Source organism: Cryptomeria japonica, chromosome 2 (genome assembly GCF_030272615.1).
Source record: "Cryptomeria japonica chromosome 2, Sugi_1.0, whole genome shotgun sequence".
Classification (NCBI taxonomy): domain Eukaryota; kingdom Viridiplantae; phylum Streptophyta; class Pinopsida; order Cupressales; family Cupressaceae; genus Cryptomeria; species Cryptomeria japonica.
Genome location: NC_081406.1, coordinates 282,265,489 through 282,285,846, shown reverse-complemented (window position 1 = coordinate 282,285,846; position 20,358 = coordinate 282,265,489). Strand labels below are relative to the sequence as shown.

Here is a 20,358-nt window from a genome sequence, read left to right as displayed (position 1 = left end):
ACATCCAAAGAGGATTCGCCTAATTGAACATAAAAATATTTGGAATTCAATTCAATTGATATAACTAAGAAGACTTGCTAGTAAGTTCAAACCTGACACAAAAAGAGATTGGATTGTACCCATCCAATCTCTACCCTATAGAGATGGGGTTTCTGCTGACTATAAGGTTGTATTTCCAGTGCATTTAGAAAGATATATTCAAGGGAAGAAATCCAAAGTATTGTGTTGAGTAAGTTTGGCCACTTCATCGCTTCAAAAAAGCATGATGTTTCCTAGACAAATATAGAAACGTGGTGAGGAGTGGTGGTATTTACATGGTCAAGGCTACATTTACTTGCAGCCTCTTGCAATTAAAATTCTTTCCCAAGTATATATCTTTTTGTTTTTGTTTTTTTTCATTTTTCATTCAATGTTATCATGTTATATATTATATTTTATGTTTTAAGTTTTGATTCTTGAATTAAATACTAAATGTTGTATGCAAACTCAACAAGTTGCAAGTTCTTCAGCTGAGCGGAATTGGAGTACATACTCCATCCACTCAATCAAGCACAACCATTTGGATGCAAAAAAGTAAAGAAATTGGTCTATATCAAAGAAACTCGACTCAGAGTCAACAAGCATGTTTTGGGCTTGGCGAAAAATATCGGCAAAAACTCGACAAAGTGAAAAACCCAAGAAATTTAGGGATTTTTAAGGATTTAAAATTTGTTTCATTCACCCTTTATTTAATAAACTTTAAAGACCTATAACATCATCAAATAGAAGCTAATTTGATCATATACACAAGTATATATCAATCAGATAAATATAAACATGAATCGTAGTTGAAGAAAATAGTAGACTTAAATATATAAACATTGTCAAACATATACAAAATTCATGGAATATGAAATCTATGACATCAAATGTTCCAAACAAGTATCTAAACAATTACTAGAAGTCTATGGCTCAAAGGACCCTGCATCCTCCCTACAAATATTTTTAACTATACATATCCAAATATTTGCAACAAGGGATATGTATTATGCATATTTTTATGATAATGATTCATCATTGGCCTATTAAATAGAATAAATTAAATGCAAAGCCAAAATATATCAAAATCCAAATAATAATTTTAAAAAATTAATAATAAAAAATAAACTTATTAAGTTAATAAATAATTAAATAAAAGAGTATTATTTTCTAATTTATCAAACTTAAATATTAATAAAATATGAACCTAAAAATATAATTAATATATTATAAACAAATTTACATTAATTGAAAAATAAACTTAATATTAATAAATAAAAAGTATTAAATCAAGGGAGTTCCCTTTTGGATTGTTCAAGGATAGATAATGCTTCGAGGTCTAATGATGGATGTGCCAATGATATTATGACACCTCCTTGTCTGTTTGGAGAAAAGGATCCTTCCATTGTGCTCAACCAAAGAACTTTAAACCAGTCCTGATTTTAAGATGGTTCATGTTTGCTTTAGTTTGTTCTCTTGTTCTGTAGCTGTTCTATTTTGTTGTTTGTTGTTTTCATGGGCTTAATGCTTCATCTTTCTTTTGTACAAGGGATCAAGACCCTTTCAAAATCCCTACTTATCTAATAAAAAACAAATAAAAAATATTATAGAATTGAGTATAATTATAGTTTAATTAACTTATTTCTCTAGCTCTATAACTTCATATTAAGTTTGAATTTTACTTTATTATATAGATTAGAATAAAAATTCAAAATATAATTATTCTAAAATAATTAAAATTTAAATAAGACAAATAATAATTGATTAAATTAATTCTTATAACTTTTAACTATTGCTTATAAATTCATACATAAATATTAAAATAAATTTCAAACTTAAATTTAAATTAAAAATTAAAATAAAATAAAATAAACACAAAGTCAAAATATACATAAATTCAAATAATAAGTTTAAAATATTAATAATAAATAATATTTATTATGTTAATAAATAATTAAATAAAAGAATAACTAATTTTTTAATTTCTTAGAAATAAGGAACATTTTTTTTGGTTGGTTGGGGAGAGGAACGCTCTACAACTAGGGCACATCTTCCTAGGGTGTCGTTGGTTGCAAGCCGCCACCGCGTGTGAGGACTCCTTGGCTTCGTTGGGCAGCCCTCGAACATTAATTGCAGACCTACCACATTGAATGGAGACGAATAAAGGAGCCCAAGGCAATGAAACACCGCACACTCTTCATGCCACTGAGAAGGAGCGCTCGAAACGGAAGACCTTCAGCCAAGCGGTGGAGGGCAAATGGCTTCTTTTCCCAGTTGATGCAAGATTTGAGGCCACGTCTCAGAATGAAGATGCAACCCATATCGAGCAAGAAGAAGGTGAGGTTTCCCCCTCCAATCGCATCATCATTAAACCCAATGGTTCAATGCTTTCTGCAATTTCTTTTGAGATTTCTAGACTTAGGGACTCGGCTATTTTTTTTGTCGCATTTGATGTAAATAAGGTAGCATCTCGTCAATATATGAACAAATGGCTGCAAGATGTTTGGGTCAATAAACTAGGGTTTCATTTTTCATTTTGTAGAATGACTCAAAAGGGGTTGTTCTTAAATTTTTTTGATAATAAGGAAAGCCAAAGCAAAATTGTTAATAAACAGTACTGGTCGATGGTGAATTCGACTTTCAAGGCAGTACGATGAAATTCTGGCCCTCTCTAGTCCAAAATGGATAACTATCAAAATATTCCCCCTTTTCTCTGGTCTTGTATAGATAGGATAGTTGAACCCTTGGGCAAAATTGTAGAAATTGATTCCTCCCCCTCGGTTCTTCCACACCTCGACGCTAGGTTACTCATAGCCTTAAAACCAAGGCTTGTATACCCCCATGAAATTGATATTTGCTTTGATGATAAAACCTTTTGTTGCCCAATTGAGTACATGGGTGGTATAGATGTCTGTCATTATTGTAAAGTGAATGGTCACTTCAGAAGCAAATGCCCATTACTGACTAAGACAAATATCAAGGCCAAAACCCCTCCTCTGGTCCTCCGCCCACCGTGCCCCCTACTGCTCCCTTCGAACCCCCTCTGACTACCTCTTCTCTCTCTCATCCCCCCACTCCTCCCCCGTCAAACATCTTCCCCCCTTCTCCAACACCCTCCCGATCCCCCCCCTTCCTCTTTGGCTCCCTCGATGGCTACTTCTATCTTGAACTACAGTAATGCTAATGAAGATGCCCTATTCACTGCTCAATCCCCCCCCTTTGAACCCTTTGTGCCTGCTATTAACTCTGAATTTCCCTCGGGCCCGAGATCCCAAAATGCACAACAACTTGTGTTGGAAAATTTGAGAAGAGCTGCTAAAGCTAGGAAGATTCTTGAGCAAAACCTTCACAAGCAGAAATTGGAAATTGAAGCCTACTCATGGCAGATGCCTGGCCTTGAGAGCTTGGATAGGGGTGCATCACCTCTAATAGATACCCCCAACAGTGTCTCTGGACAGGGCCTTGAATTGGCTGCATGTAGGGGACATACTAAAGAAACTAAAATAGAAGATATCCTCCCTACTGCACAACATTGAAATCTTTTGCAAGGCTTCAGGCAGCAAAATTGCTCTCCATAAATCAACCTTGCTAGGATGGACTGACTCCCCTCCTAGCTGGCTATCTAAATTTGACCTGGAATGGGGGGAGGGGGAGGGAGGGCGAACCTAATCACTAGATATCTGGGTATCCCTTTCTCTGTCTCCACGAATTCGAAAGAAATGTGGGAGTGGTTCAGGAATAAGGTGGATAAAAAATTGAACAAATGGAATAGAAACTTCCTCTCCCTAGCAAGTCGATTTCAGGTATGTCAAAAAATCTTGTCCTCATACAACATCTATTGCTCCTCAACCTGGCTATTCAGTAATTACCAGTTCAATTATCTTCAAAAACAAATCAGGAAATTCCTATGGTCGGATGGGAAGGGGAACAGGAAACAACATGCAGTAAAATGGGATTAGCGTATTAGATCTAAGTTGCAGGGGGGCATGAGCCTGAAAGACCTCAAAATTCAGGGCATTGCCTTGGCTGCCAAGTGGATTTTTAAAGCCCTTGATGGCAATGAACCTTGGAAAATTCTAATCAGACACAATATATAGTGCTCCCTCCCTAAAAAGGCAAAGAAATGGAGGAACTTGCCCATGTGGGACTTGATTGCTGGCAACTTTAAGATCTCTCCTGCGGGCTCAGAGGTCTTTAAGTCCATATGGAGGGCTTGGAATCATGTCAAACAATTCATTAGTAACAAAGGCATTGTTGATAATAAGGGTGCTCTTAACTTGGACAGATCCATATGGTGGAATACTCTGCACAATGGGAAGCATTGGGCCTGCCTTCAAAGGTGCTCTGCCTTGAAATGGCACAACTTAGGACTTGTAACTTTTGAACACATCTTGAAAGACGGTTCTCTGATTTCTTGGGATGCCCTTAGTTCGGCCTTCAAGCTCCCCACCTCCCAAGCCAGAACCTACAATGTCCTCAAAAATGCACTCGACCCCATCCTCTCCTCATCGTCCCCTCCTACGCTCTCCCCAATTTCTTCCCTCTGTTGGGTTGACGGCTCTCCCCTCCCTCTAATGAAAGCCAAACTTGTCTACTCCTCCCTTGCTAACTTCGAAGATATCGTAACTCATCTCAATAATCTTTGGAACCTCACTTGGGATTCTAAAAAGTGGCATTCTGCTCTCTTGAGATTCTGCTATCCCCCGTCTGAACCAAAAAAGAAATTCTTTGCCTGGAAACTTCTGCTCCACAAGCTCCCTCTTAAAGACAATAATGGCAACCCCCTATTGTGTAAATTGTGTCATCTCCCCGAATGTGTCCTACATTTTTTTTTTGAATGTCATTTCGCCAAAGAGGTGTGTAAATTGTTTGGTCTTTCAATTGTTACTAAATGTCTTACTACTGATGAGGTGGTACTTGGTTATATTAAAGGTGGCAAGAAATGTGCTAATCTCTTTTGGTCTGTTCTCTCCCTGGAAATTCTATGGATCATTTGGAAATCTAGGAATGATGATGTGTTTATTGGCAAGGGTAGATACCTCACTGAGTCTCTTAGGAGACTCTCATTCTTTACCTTGTTGTTATGCAAGTCACAGTGGTTCTCCACCTTGATGAGGGCAAATTTGACAGGTGGTTGAACGATGGCTCAACATATGTCTTCATCATAGAACTGTCACATGGCTTCACTTGGGACCGAATGGGAAGTAATAAGACAACTTTGAACAAGCTTTAATGAAATTCATGCAGGAAATGGAGGCAAGACAGCAAAGAGAAGACTTCATTCAGATGGAACTAGACGGTCTACCTGCACACCCTTATAGAGACTAATTCATCGAGGGGCATGTACAAGTGTGGTGTGAGGGCGAATTGGGCTGGACTGCATGGCTCCCCCCATTGGGAGATAATATTGATCCCGATTCCTCCCTCTTCTTTAGCTAGTTGATAAGCTTTTTCCTTTATGTTATACTGCGTATATGCGTCCTTCAAAACTGTAATTTTGTAAATTTTGGGATATAGTTGTATTATTCCTATGCATCATCCTCATCCTGTATGTAATGGTCACATGATATGACTTGTGGGCTAGACTGCATGGCTCCCCCCATTGGGAGATAATACTGATCTTGATTCCCCCCTCTTCTTTAGCTAGTTGATAAGCTTTTTCCTTTATGTTATACTGCGTATATGCATCCTTCAAAACTGTAATTTTGTAAATTTTGGGATATAGTTGTATTATTCCTATGCATCATCTGCATCCTGTATGTAATGGACACATGATATGACTTGTGGGTTGGACTGCATGGTTCCCCCCATTGGGAGATAATACTGATCCCGATTCCTTCCTCTTCTTTAGCTAGTTGATAAGCTTTTTCCTTTATGTTATACTATGTATATGCGTCCTTCAAAACTGTAATTTTGTAAATTTTGGGATATAGTTGTATTATTCCTATGCATCATCTGCATCCTGCATGTAATGGTCACTAGATATCTGGGTATCCCTTTCTCTGTCTCCCCGAATTCGAAAGAAATGTGGGAGTGGTTCAGGAATAAGGTGGATAAAAAACTGAACAAATGGAACAGAAACTTCCTCTCCCTAGCAAGTCGATTTCAGGTCTGTCAAAAAATCTTGTCCTCATACAACATCTATTGCTCCTCAATCTGGCTATTCAGTAATTACCAGTTCAATTATCTTCAAAAACAAATCAGGAAATTCCTATGGTCGGATGGGAAGGGGAACAGGAAACAGCATGCAGTAAAATGGGATTGGTGTATTAAATCTAAGTTGTAGGGGGGCATGGGCCTCAAAGACCTCAAAATTCAGGGCATTGCCTTGGCTGCCAAGTGAAATTTTAAAGCCCTTGATGGCAATGAACCTTGGAAAATTCTAATCAGACACAATATATAGTGCTCCCTCCCTAAAAAGGCAAAGAAATGGAGGAACTTGCCCATGTGGGACTTGATTGTTGGCAACTTTGAGATCTCTCCTGCGGGCTCAGAGGTCTTTAAGCCCATATGGAGGGCTTGGAATCATGTCAAACAATTCATCAGTAACAGACGCATTGTTGATAATAAGGGTGCTCTTAACTTGGACAGATCCATATGGTGGAATACTCTGCACAATGGGAAGCATCGAGCCTACCTTCAAGGGTGCTCTGCCTTGAAATGGCACAACTTAGGACTTGTAACTTTTGAACACATCTTGAAAGACGGTTCTCTAATTTCTTGGGATGCTCTTAGTTCGGCCTTCAAGCTCCCCACCTCCCAAGCCAGAACCTACAATTTCCTCAAAAATGCACTCGACCCCATCCTCTCCTCATCGTCCCCTCCTACGCTCTCCCCAATTTCTTCCCTCTGTTGGGTTTACGGCTCTCCCCTCCCTCTAATGAAAGCCAAACTTGTCTACTCCTCCCTTGCTAACTTCGAAGATATCGTAACTCATCTCAATAATCTTTGGAACCTCACTTGGTATTCTAAAAAGTGGCATTCTGCTCTCTTGAGATTCTGGTATGCCCCGTCTGAACCAAAAAAGAAATTCTTTGCCTAGAAACTTCTGCTCCACAAGCTCCCTCTTAAAGACAATAATGGCAACCCCCTATTGTATAGATTGTGTCATCTCCTCGAATGTGTCCTACATATTTTTTTGAATGTCATTTCGCCAAAGAGGTGTGGAAATTGTTTGGTCTTTCAATTGTTACTAAATGTCTTACTACTGATGAGGTGGTACTTGGTTATATTAAAGGTGGCAAGAAATGTGCTAATCTCTTTTGGTCTGTTCTCTCCCTGGAAATTCTATGGATCATTTGGAAATCTAGGAATGATGATGTGTTTATTGGCAAGGGTAGATACCTCACTGAGTCTCTTAGGAGACTCTCATTCTTTACCTTGTTGTTATGCAAGTCACAGTGGTTCTCCACCTTGATGAGGGCAAATTTGACAGGTGGTTGAACGATGGCTCAACATATGTCTTCATCATAGAACTGTTGCATGGCTTCACTTGGGACCGAATGGGAAGTAATAAGACAACTTTGAACAAGCTTTAATGAAATTCATGCAGGAAATGGAGGCAAGACAGCAGAGAGAAGACTTCATTCAGATGGAACTGGACGGTCTACCTGCACACCCTTATAGAGACAAGTTCATCGAGGGGCATGTACAGGTGTGGTGTGAGGGCGAATTGGGTTGGACTGCATGGCTCCCCCCATTGGGAGATAATACTGATCCCGATTCCTCCATCTTCTTTAGCTAGTTGATAAGCTTTTTCCTTTATGTTATACTGCGTATATGCGTCCTTCAAAACTATAATTTTGTAAATTTTGGGATATAGTTGTATTATTCCTATGCATCATCCGCATCCTGTATGTAATGGTCACATGATATGACTTGTGAGCTTTCCAGCCATGATTTTACTGATACTATGAGTGCTATCTATAAGACGCTTGTGTGTTTTCCAACCAAGACTCTTGAATTTTGTAAAGCTGCTATATCATACTTAATACAAAAAAATTCTTAGAAATGAAATATTATTAAAATATACACTTAAAAATATAATTAACATATTACTAACAATATAAAATTAATATTAAGAAATTTAAATTCATTATTAAATTAAAAATAAATATAGTTAAATTACTTTAAATAAATTAAATTAAAAAAACTATATTAATGCATAAATTTTGTATTTTGAATTAAAAGTTAGAAATAAAATCAAACTTAAAATGCTAAAAATAAAATCAAACTTATTAAAAGGGATAACAAAAAGTCCATTAATAAATCTCACATGTATCAATAGTCGTCCGTTTGTACAACAAGTAGTTAGAATTTGTAAACTTTAATTGGAGGAGTTATGGAACTTTATTGGTACCCATAGCGCATGGGGCATTTGCGCATTAGTATTGGCAATTTTTTAAGTAGTTGTAGTGTACAGTGATTTGGGCATCTATAAGTAGGTATCAGACAATACTTTGAAATAACTACTTTTTTATCCTTGTGTGCATAACGAATCCCACAACATGCGTCGTTACTATCCAAAAGCCAAAACAATAGCTATAAACAATTAAGTCGCATACAAACACAACCAAAACAAATCATTGAAATCTGATGCATCGTTTAGAATCGGTGGATACATGAAGTTAGCTATAACGACTACTAGGGGAAGAGCACCAGTAGTTGACCACCCTAACTTCGCGCTTCTCAAAATCCTACATGGAAATTTCAAATCACTCCCAATTTTTTATAGTAGCTTACTTGGCAAGTCCCCTATTTATAACTAAGCTTTCAGCACCACATCATCAAGTATGGTGCCACATCACCATGCTTTTTGCCAAGGTGTCCAAAACAGCCCAAAAAAAAAAGTGAGACCAATAGGCATGCAAAAGAGACCACAATAGTTGTGCAGCTAATATGGCATCCCCTGATTCGTTACTTTTTATAATATTAGTACATTTCCTAACAACTATTGGTACATTTCCTAACAAAAATTGATATTTTATGTTTCTCACAATAGATTTTATTTGTTCAATTTTTGGAACAAAAAGTATCAACCCCCCTCACAACAATTGATACATGCTCAACTACTCGTGCTCTTTCCCTAGTATACTTCCCCTATTTAAAAAAGATATACAAATAATTCCCATATTCCAATAAAAAAATTCTTAGAAAAGTCTAAATTATTATGTGTTGTGTCGACCCTAAGCTTTTATTAGGTGACGAGGGCATTAATTTCTAAAAGAAACTGCAACATTTAAGAGGGGTAGATTCGGGCTCTGAGCACCCAAAAATTGTCCTCAAAACCTTTAAATGTTTTCATTTAATTTGCCAAATATTTTTCCATGATTATAAAAGCAAAATGAAGGCTTATTACTTTTCACGTTTTCCTGTTCCTCCGATTGTTTCTGCCTGCGCTTCATTAATATTCTGAGGTGATATGTGCATAAATGACAAACACAGGAATGATTTTACGTGAGGGTTAAGAGAAGTACAAGACGAATTAATATTTTCCACGAAACGGTCCTTGCTTTCGTCATTGTGTTTTTCCTTTATGTATTTCGTACGATAACTATACAACTTGCATTCATTAAGGCATTTTACCCCTACCGTCGCCTTAAACTACGGCAGTGGTAATTAATTATTACAGCACGGGTTTTCTGCAGTTTCACAAAAATGGTATAGAGCATGGACGCGGTTACCCCCATCTAAAGTTTTCTGCGGAGTTTTTTGATTCTATTGCAACAGACTAAATGTTGTTGTAGGCATAATTATTAATTATTACTTTTCATGATGATGAAGTGACGTTCTTCACCTAAGAACTCGGTACGTTGTTACAGTTTTACCCAAAAGAGTGGCAGGTTTGGTATAGGGGATTTTATACTATATATCATTCTATTGAATACATTTATTTTCGTTTTTTTTTTTAGCATATTAAACTTATTATAGCTCTCCATAATCATATCTCCTTTCCTTAGATCAATAGATTTATATTTCTCCTAATTAAATTGGTCAATAAATTCTTTTATCTAATACCATCATCAAGATGAATAAACTTGAAAAGAGAAATCACATTCGAAAGGAAGAATTGACTTATCCCTTGAACCTCCTCTAAGTACAATGCTAGTTTTTATAAAAATAAAGGTTATTCAATAGGTGTAGGCATGAAGGAAGGAGAGTGCAGAACTAGCTTACCCCTGAAGCAAGCCTGAAATTTGATAGTCTATATGACTGTTTTTATAATTTAAGATCATATATTACAACCTTAAAGTTTATAACATTATATCACTTTCCATTATTAGTAAACTATAAAAATTTATTATAGATAAATATAATATAATATTTTAATTTATAATAATAATATTTATTATAAAAATACAAATTGATTTAGAATATTTTTCATACAGATTTTTGAAACAGTTTCTAATATGAATTTAGAACAATTTAATTTTCATAACATTTTTTATAAGATTGTCTAAAATATTTCTTAATATATAACAAATAAAATTATATAAAAGTTTATATTATAATATTAAAAATAATTTATTATTTATTGATATTTTTACTATTTATGATTTCTACCCAAAAAAAAATATATATTTAATTAATTTAAACTTTACATAATAAAATATTTTTAAAAATTGATAAAAAAATTAAATATAGAAAATTTTAGATAAAATTCTTCATAAATTAAATATTTTTTACCATTTAAAATGTCAAGTGAAAGACGTCATAAAAAAATTATACCACATGTTGGGGTGACCGTCAAATTTCAGGCCTGACCTGAAGAATGGATATGTTGGGGTGACCGTCAAATTTCAGGCCTGACCTGAAGAAAGGCGCAAAGAGGAAGAATGGATATCTCGGATATGATGTATTGTTTATAATTTGTCATATGTAAAGTTTTACAAGCTCAATGCCGATATACTTGCAAACCTCTTTTGATTCGCATGCTTTTATACGTTTCAATAGTTACCTCGCATTTGTAGCTGTTAACTGTGCAAATAACTATAGTGTTCCTTGTATCTTCTATACTTTACTATTTAAGATAGATTCTAGGATTTACGCCTCAGAAAAGAATAAAGAGGCAGAACAATTTGCTTATCTTTCCATTCTTTTTGGCATGAACTTCAGATGTTAATTTGTGTAAGGGACACTTGATATACATAGAATGTTATTAGACATCTCAATATTTATATTGATTTAGTCTTAGTTCTCCGTTTAAATTTTGATCATATCTATCAGAGATGAGATGATTATGAGATTAGTTTTACATTGGATCTTGGTTTTGGAGATAAAAGCTCATAATAAAACGGATCAATAAGCAAAATTTAGTATTGGAAAATTTTCATCTTAAGATTTAATAACGTTTGCATGGATTTCAGACGGAAGGATATGATGAAAAAGTATTGAATTGTTTGTTATCTAAATTTTCATCTTAAGATTTGATAACATTTGCATGGATTTCAGATAAAAGGATATGATGAAAAAGTATTGAAATATTTGTTATCTTTATTAAATTTTGTTGCAAACTGAACAGAAAGTAGGTCATTGATTATTTGAATATTATTGTGCCATTGAAGTAATTGCATTCATGGAAATGCAATTAGTGTCACTTATACTGTATCAAGATTTTATTATCTTTAGTTGAACAATTATCACTTTAATTGGATTAATAAATTTTAATATATCTAAATAATCTTAGTTGGTATTCTTAGTTGTGTCATTTCAACCATATAGGTTATCACTTTGAATTAAGTTGAAAGGCAAACGTACGTTGATCCGCTTGATTTCTTATAACGTTCACTAATATCAATGTTCCTTATATCATTACTTATCATACATTTTGACTTTCAAAGTTAAGTATTGTAAAAACAAGATCCTTTATTTGATAAGAAATGATGTATGGTAGTGTCCAAAATGAAACCATTGTTACAGGAAATGCTTCGGCATTTGTGTTGTTATTTAACCCTAACATTTAGCGTTGTTTTTTATCAATGAAGACATTAATAACTTGCAATTCAAGAAGTTGACGATGAAATCAACTATGATACCATTTCTTACTTGTGAATTTGATCTATTATCAATTGATTTTAATTGATTTCAGATTAGGACAATTTGTAGATTATGATCTATTGGATTTGATAGCTTAATGTTTGTATTAAATTACAATTCCAAGGTTTCTTAATAATATTTAGGAGGTTAATAACATCATGATCAATTCCAAGTTAAAAGCTTGTTAATGGGCCAAAATGGGTTAATCCATCACCTTCGAATGATAAAATGGCGGAATGGAATGCTCCTGACTATGGATGGATCAAATAAATTTTGATTGCACTTCAAAAGGGAACCCAGGCCAATCGGATACACGTTGCCTGGCCAACGATTGGCTCCAAGGGGAATTCATTCCCCCTCTCCGGTCGTTTTTCTTATGGAATGATTCATGCAATAAGGAGGTGCGAAAAGTGGCAGCTCAATTGGGCTTAAGTGCCATTAAAGACTTTTTGAGAGAGAGAGGGGGAAGGACGAGAGAAGATTCTGAAGAAATGCAAGGAGAAGATTGAGACCAAGCGGAAGCAGGACAGCTAGTGGGGTCCAAGTATATCAAGAAGCAAAAAGATGAGAGAGGAGCTTTTGCGTCAAACATGACTTATAGTCGAGGCGACACAAAGAGTTGAGGTCAACTCACGAGTCTCGGGTGTGCAGATGCTAATCTACGATGGTGGATGGAATTTGGTTTTGATACTGGTCCTGTTTCTTAATGGTTTTTGTTGCATACTAGGAGGTAGTTTGAGATGGCTATAAATTTTGTAATCTTATCTAGTATTGGGTGTCCAGGGCTAGAGTTGGGGTAGATGGAGGTTCGACCTAGTATATAGTTTTTATTTCTTAGTAGTTCGTATCTTGGTGTGCAATGGGTACACCGAAGAGGTGTGGAGAGTCAATTAAAGAAAATTTTGGTATATTTAGAAACGGGAGACATGTGTAGAGATAGAGGGGAAAAGGAAGATATGGTAAGATATAAAGGTAGAGAGGGAGACAAAGAGATCGAGGTAGAGGGGGAGAGGTAGGGGGGTAGAGATATATAAAGGAAGGGGGAGAGGGAGAGATAAAGTGATAAAGAGATAGAGATGTAAGAAGATATCAAGAGGGAGAGAGAAATAGGGGATATAGAGAGAGGGATAGAGAAACGGGGAGAGATAAATGGAGAGATGGGGAGAGAATGGGAGAAATACACATAAATAGAAATATAAATTAGGGATAGGGAGGAGACATGGGAGAGATAGAGAGGGAGGGAGTGAAATTGAGGTAGAGAAATATATGGGTAGAAAGAGATAGTGAGATGAGTGAGAGGGAGGTAGGGAGAGAAATAGAGTAGGAGAGGTGGACTGAATAAGAGAGAGACCAATTTATTGAGAGGGACAAGAGGAATGACATAGACAAGGGAAATATAAAGAGATAGATAGGGACAAAGATAGATGGATAGGTATATAAAGCTACAAATATATGGATAAAAAGAGAAAGAGAGATGAAGAGAGAGAGAGAGAGAGAGGGGGAGGCAACAACGAGAGAGAAATAAGGTGCTAATAGAGAGAGGGGGAGAGAGGTAAAGATGGGAAATATAGAGATATAGAGATAGATATAGGGAGGGAGAAACGAGGAGTATGTGCATCTAAGTGAGAGAGATAGATGTGCACATATATATATAGATATAGTGGGAGAGTGAAAGAGAGAGATGAGAGAGAATTAGAGAGATTTATAGAGAAAGAATGATATTGATAGAGGAAGAGATTTGTTATTTTAATTATATTTATATAATATTAATTATAACTCATCATTTAATTTATTTTAAATATAATATTAAACTTCACCTTCAATCAAATTCTTATTTGAACTTATAATTTAATTTATAAAAAATAAATTAAATAATAAGAATAAGAATTATTTATTTTATTTATTTTTTATAAACATTTAAAGTATATAATAACCCATATATATTATATATATTTATCTTAAATAGTAACAAATTAATATTAAAAATATTATAATATTACTAATAGTAACAAAATTAAAATTATAAAAAAATTGAATGAAAAGATAATTAGATTCTTATATAATTAATTTTAAAAAATTAAAACATCAAACTTAAAAATTTAAAATAAAATTAAAAACATATTTTTTTAAATGTAATAATATTAAACAAAATCGCATATCACTCATGTAATAATTTTAAACAAAAATTGATATGTGGAATATTTATTATTATTTAATTTTGGGGATTCTTTGTGCCAAATATTTTATTCCACACAAAGATTTATTCTTGCTGAGTGGGGGCCCTCTCGCGTTATGCATTGTGCTTTTATTAGGGCTCCAACCTTCTTAACGACTTTGTCGTGTTCTTTCAGGTTAAATTCAAAACGAAAAATAAAAAACTAATGAAAGCAACGGGGAAAACATTGTGGGCGGTGTATTAAACGACGAAATAAAATCTTCACTGGTCGGATCAATCACTTTCTTTGCGGGGAATGATCGGACGGTTGTAGACGTTGCAATCGTCTTGCACAATCTCTCTTTCAATATGAACCTTCGATCTCAAAAGTTAGCTGCAGAAGTTCATATATGGTACACCTTCGGTGTAACAACGGTTTTGTACATTTTTGTTTCTCAAAAACTAGGTTATTGCTGAGACTTTGATAATTTGACATTGAATAGATGGCTCCATTAAGTTTTTTTTTTTATTATTAATAAAATAAACCTAATTTTATCGATCAAAAATAATTGGGAGGTTAAATTGGTTTTCCATGGATAAAATAAACTCTTTGGTGTCACTGATTTTTAATTCCATGATTATCTAAGTTCAAAGGAAATTGTTAGATTATATAGTGGAACATATGAATTATTCTAACTTTATCAAGTTTGCATAATAGACCTCCCAACTGGATTAGACAACCATTGTATGCTCTCACCTCGCCCATTAGGGATATTGATTATCAAAAAACAGGTCTCATCCTTTGGTTAGGTTTTATTTGATTTAATATACTTTGAGAAGGTTTCAGATTTAAATTGTGATATTGTGAAATTCAAAACACTAATCTATCGTATGCTTTCACCTTGCCCATTAGGGATCTTGTTGATAAAAAAAGAATGAATGTTCCTATGCAAAAATTCAACCTATCATAGTGTTCAACATAAATGATGCCTCTAATTCACGTTTAAGAGTCATGTCATCGCATTTTAACTACTGCGCTTGTAGCCTAACACAACTATGACAACATCCCTTTAAATCGTCAAGTAGATATAAGAAAAACAAAATCTTTTAAGTCCAAGAAAACAAGAAATCTTCCTCAAACAAGACATACGTTTTAGATAAACTTGAAAACATTTACATCAAACACCTCTTTAGGTGTTTGCAAGTAGTTTTCTAGGTTTTTGTCTTTGCTTTATCTATGTGGGTAGCAATCAACAAAAAATTGTCTAGGGAAAGAGGACCCGAGAAAGGGTTTCATACCCACTCATACAATTGAATCAACATTGATAAAACCAGAACTGCATACTAGGCATAACGGTTCTCATATACCTTGATCCCGTGGATACAAGATATGCAAACAGTCTAAAATATAATGTATCTAGTACATAGGTACAAAGGACATTGTAAGGTTTACGTATTGACATTTTTTAATACAAACCCAAATCAAAGAATTACAAAAAAATGAGTCATTGATATACTCTGGCCAAAGCATATTGATTTTTTTTCCTATTTTTATAGGCTTGTATGGTCGTTTAAGTTGCCCATTAGTTTTAGATGATCTCTTGGCCTAAATTGACCATGTTGTATCGATTGTCTTGTAATGAGTAAACCTGGACAAAAGAGCCGGAATTTGCTAACAATTCGTTGTCCTAAATTGGACAAGATAGCTTGAATTGGCTAATGATAATTCCTAAGTACTTTGACTAAAACATAGTAAATAAGTTACAATAGGATATTATTCTTATGCATATTGTAAAAGTATTGTTTTAATCAGATTGAGCTGTGCCTTTACAAAAATACAAGCTCATATAACTGAGTGAAACCATATTTTTGTAATATATTCAGAAAAGGCATCAAAACTTGCCCAAGAAAAAATGATATGGCCAAATGCTGATACATATTAAAGAGTGGATGCAACCAAAAGAAGCAATTGTCAATAGAACAAGTCATCCTTTGTCAATGAGAGAATCTCAAGCAATGAGACCCCCCCTACTTCACCATCTACTCCTAAAGTGGACATAATGAGCCACCCATTTTTTGTCATGCATAAGAAGGTCCCATTAAACATAAGAGAACTAAGGGAGCATTGGAGAAGCTATTTCAAAATGAATCTTGAGAGATCGAAAATCAACATATTGTAAGATGCATATATGCAAATGGTTTGGTTTTCATTGTTCACTCACCATATTGGCAATAAATGTTAAGAAAATTAATAATGCTTCAAAAAGCTACGAGGGCCCAAGTTTTTAGAAGTTGAGTAGCACCTTATTGGTAAAGGAAGTGAAACATGTAGAAGATTCATTGGAACCAATTAAGGATTCATGGCTGAAGACAAAAGTGTCAATTGTTTTTGATGCATGAAAGGACGCCAAAAATAGGCCCTTAATAAATGTGATTGCACTATTCCCTAAAGAAGCAATAATTTTTAATGTCGTGGATTGTGAAGAGTAGATTGAGCTGTGCCTTTACAAAAATACAAGCTCATATAACTGAGTGAAACCATATTTTTGTAATATATTCAGAAAAGGCATCAAAACTTGCCCAAGAAAAAATGATATGGCCAAATGCTGATACATATTAAAGAGTGGATGCAACCAAAAGAAGCAATTGTCAATAGAACAAGTCATCCTTTGTCAATGAGAGAATCTCAAGCAATGAGACCCCCCCTACTTCGCCATCTACTCCTAAAGTGGACATAATGAGCCACCCATTTTTTGTCATGCATAAGAAGGTCCCATTAAACATAAGAGAACTAAGGGACCATTGGAGAAGCTATTTCAAAATGAATCTTGAGAGATCGAAAATCAACATATTGTAAGATGCATATATGCAAATGGTTTGGTTTTCATTGTTCACTCACCATATTGGCAATAAATGTTAAGAAAATTAATAATGCTTCAAAAAGCTACGAGGGCCCAAGTTTTTAGAAGTTGAGTAGCACCTTATTGGTAAAGGAAGTGAAACATGTAGAAGATTCATTGGAACCAATTAAGGATTCATGGCTGAAGACAAAAGTGTCAATTGTTTTTGATGCATGAAAGGACGCCAAAAATAGGCCCTTAATAAATGTGATTGCACTATTCCCTAAAGAAGCAATAATTTTTAATGTCGTGGATTGTGAAGAGTAGATAAAAGAATGCACAACTTATTGCTAACATTCCCATTGTGGTCTGTGAGGAAGGAGGGCCTAGTAACATTGTCCAAGTCATAACAGACAATGAAAAAATGTAGAGTAGTTGGTTTATTGATTGAATCTCATTATTCACAAATCTTTTGAGCACCTTGCGTTATCAATTTGCTCAAACTTATGCTACAAAACGTGGGCAACCAAATTTAATTAGAACAAACAAGTGTATGCTAAGGCCGAAGAGATCCAAATCTTTGTCACCAACCACCACATCTAGAAAGGACAAAATCATCTTTAGACTGCTTGTTAAGGAGTCGAAATCACTTTCCAGCATGGTCATCAACCGACATCGGTTCATATGGAAGCAATCTAATTGTGGGAGGGAAAATGAATATTAAGCAAATGATCCTAGATAAAGCTTGGTGGGATGGTGTAGAATAACTTCTTAGTTTCATCAAGCCAAATTGAGTATGATTTGTTATACTAACATGGGTAAACCGTATTTGAGAGAGATACATGATGGCATCAACTCGATGATTAAGAAAACGAAGGCCATCGTAAATGAGAAAGAGAAAGATCCTAAGGAGATTGTAAGCCAAGCTTCCATTGCCTTTTGCACTATCTTTGACCTTCTCTTGTAGGTGTGCCACTCTTCATCCCTACCTTCACTCTTGCCTTAATACATCATCACAAATAAGGTAATGATTGTTGATTTTAGTATTTTAAGGTACATCGGATATCTATCATAATATGAGTTTGACAATTTGACATTGAAGTGGTATTTTTTCATTAAGGTTTTATTTATTATATGCATGCTATTTGAAGCTATGAACTTAATTCCTATTTTAGGATGCAAATATGTATATATTTATGGCTTTTCTTCTTTTTTTGTACAGCCATACCCAAAACAAATCCATTTACCAAAAAAATTGTTGTGCTAGCATGCCCAAGCCGAAACCAGTAACTTAGATCTTAACCTATCAAATTTTTAATCACCCAAACACCATCAACATGTTTGTTTCAAACAATCAGATATGCAGGCTCATACCCATCAAAACCTGTCTCATATTAGACAAATTGCTAGACTCTTATGATTCCATGTAAGTCAAAATGCTTGGAATTTAATCTTTTCTATCTCCTTGTCATTTGTGATCTTGGTATTCCTAGAATCCCTCAGCATGAATGTAGAGAGAGGATTGCAAAGCATGTAATCTGCATTGCTGGTCTTACATGGAGTGTCTGCAATAGTCTCCAAAGTGAAAGATCAACTCCAGTTATCCTTTGTAAATGCTTTACAGTTGTGGGAGAAGGCGCATTTCATTGCTCAAGTCTAAGCCTCCACCCCAATGAAAGTCCAAAAACTTAAAGATATCTTACAAGATACTGATGAAAAGATGTCAAACCGCCTGATCAATTACCCGATGCAAATTGACTTGGATTATCAGTAGCGTAAACTGTAAAGTCAAAGTCACAGGAGTACCATGGTTTTAATTTTCTCATGTTTTTTCTTTCAAGTCACATATGGTCTATTCATATTCTGGGAGTATGTAACTAATTTTGAGGCTTTGCCCACCAAAAATGCATTTATATGGATCTTCCGCTCTGTCTAAGGATCTTCCGCTCTGTCTAAGGGGTTGGCAGTTATTATTTTGAAAGGTTCTGATCTATTTTCCATTAGTTTCGATTGGATTAATAGGAGGTCGAGTTGTCATAAGAGATCATTTGACAAACGTGTTCCTTATTGTGTTGATTCATTCTAAAGGTATTAAAATGTTCTGGGTTTTGCTGTAATTTGAACATTGATAGGCTTATTATTATACATGCCTATGAAAGTTGTATTACGGTGATATTTGTTGTCATTATTTGGGTTTAGTTGTCTGATGAGGTAATCTTAGCTTCATATTAATTTCATCAACATGAACGTATTTGGGCTGCACTATTTATGTTAATGATGGTTGTTTGGAATCTAAAATAAAATTTATTGTTTTTTAGGGGCTTAGTTCATTACTCCTAATTGAAACCTTTATCTCTCGTGCCATTTATCTCTTTTCACTTTTTTAATAGAGTCACCAACCACTGTATAACATATTAGTTAACAGTGTTTGTTTGTTGCTTTTGTTACTGTTTGTTTATTTCTTCTAACTTTTCTCAGTATTTTATAATACCCCTTCGCAGATGTTTGGCAACTCATGCATTGGCTACCTAAACGAGTCCTTAAAAATAGAAGAACTATGCCCCTTTCAATGTGATGAACAAATAAACACATTAACACTCCTTCCTTCAAAGCAGCTGATCAACTTACAAATTTACCCTGAATTTGGAATTTCGTAGTTCACAACCACAATTGCTATATAAGCCAAAGAAGATTTATTATATTGATCTATGCAAAAGCAGATGCAGAAATAACAAAATTAATACATTTTGGTGTGGAACTTTAGAGTTAACTCTGAAATATATGGCTGCTAAGATATAAAAATCCAGTTACGGGAAGCTATATAGTTAGTTGCTTTTAAACACATGTTAGTTTCATAAATAGGAAATGATTTAATGATTTGTGTAAAACAAGGATCAATTCGTAGTAGTGTTGTGCTATATGAGTCCAAGCTGACAAATAACAATAAACATATTAAAGAATCGCTAGAACTGGTGCAGACTAGACAACTCTAAACGCATAACTAGTTGAAAGATTAAAAGATTTCCTTTTATACTACTCACATCATCATAGAAAGGAAAAGGAAAATTCATGAGGGTAATAAATGAAATAAGCATACCTGAAATACACAATAAACCAACAGCGACACAAGTGCTACAATGCATGCAACCAAAACACTTGCATGCTTTCCTGATTTCAATTTAAAAATCAATGGGATTTGTGCAATAATGAAAGGCAATACAGTTGCCATCATGATCCAAGAAGCTTTGCGAGTGGACTCATCAACAGTGACACCAGATCCTGCCAATGCAGCCAATGCAGAAATTTAGA

At 34.8% G+C, this 20,358-nt stretch overlaps 1 protein-coding gene across 1 annotated transcript in view; it reads right to left on the bottom strand.

Annotated features, from left to right (window-relative positions):
- LOC131054454 (sodium/calcium exchanger NCL2) overlaps positions 1 to 20,358 on the bottom strand; it is a 90,742-nt gene that overhangs the window by 2,472 nt on the left and 67,912 nt on the right. Inside the window, exon 3 of the mRNA XM_057988970.2 lies at positions 20,147 to 20,328. Within this exon, the coding sequence (XP_057844953.2) occupies positions 20,147 to 20,328 (182 nt within the window). The remainder of the gene's footprint in view (positions 1 to 20,146; positions 20,329 to 20,358) is intronic.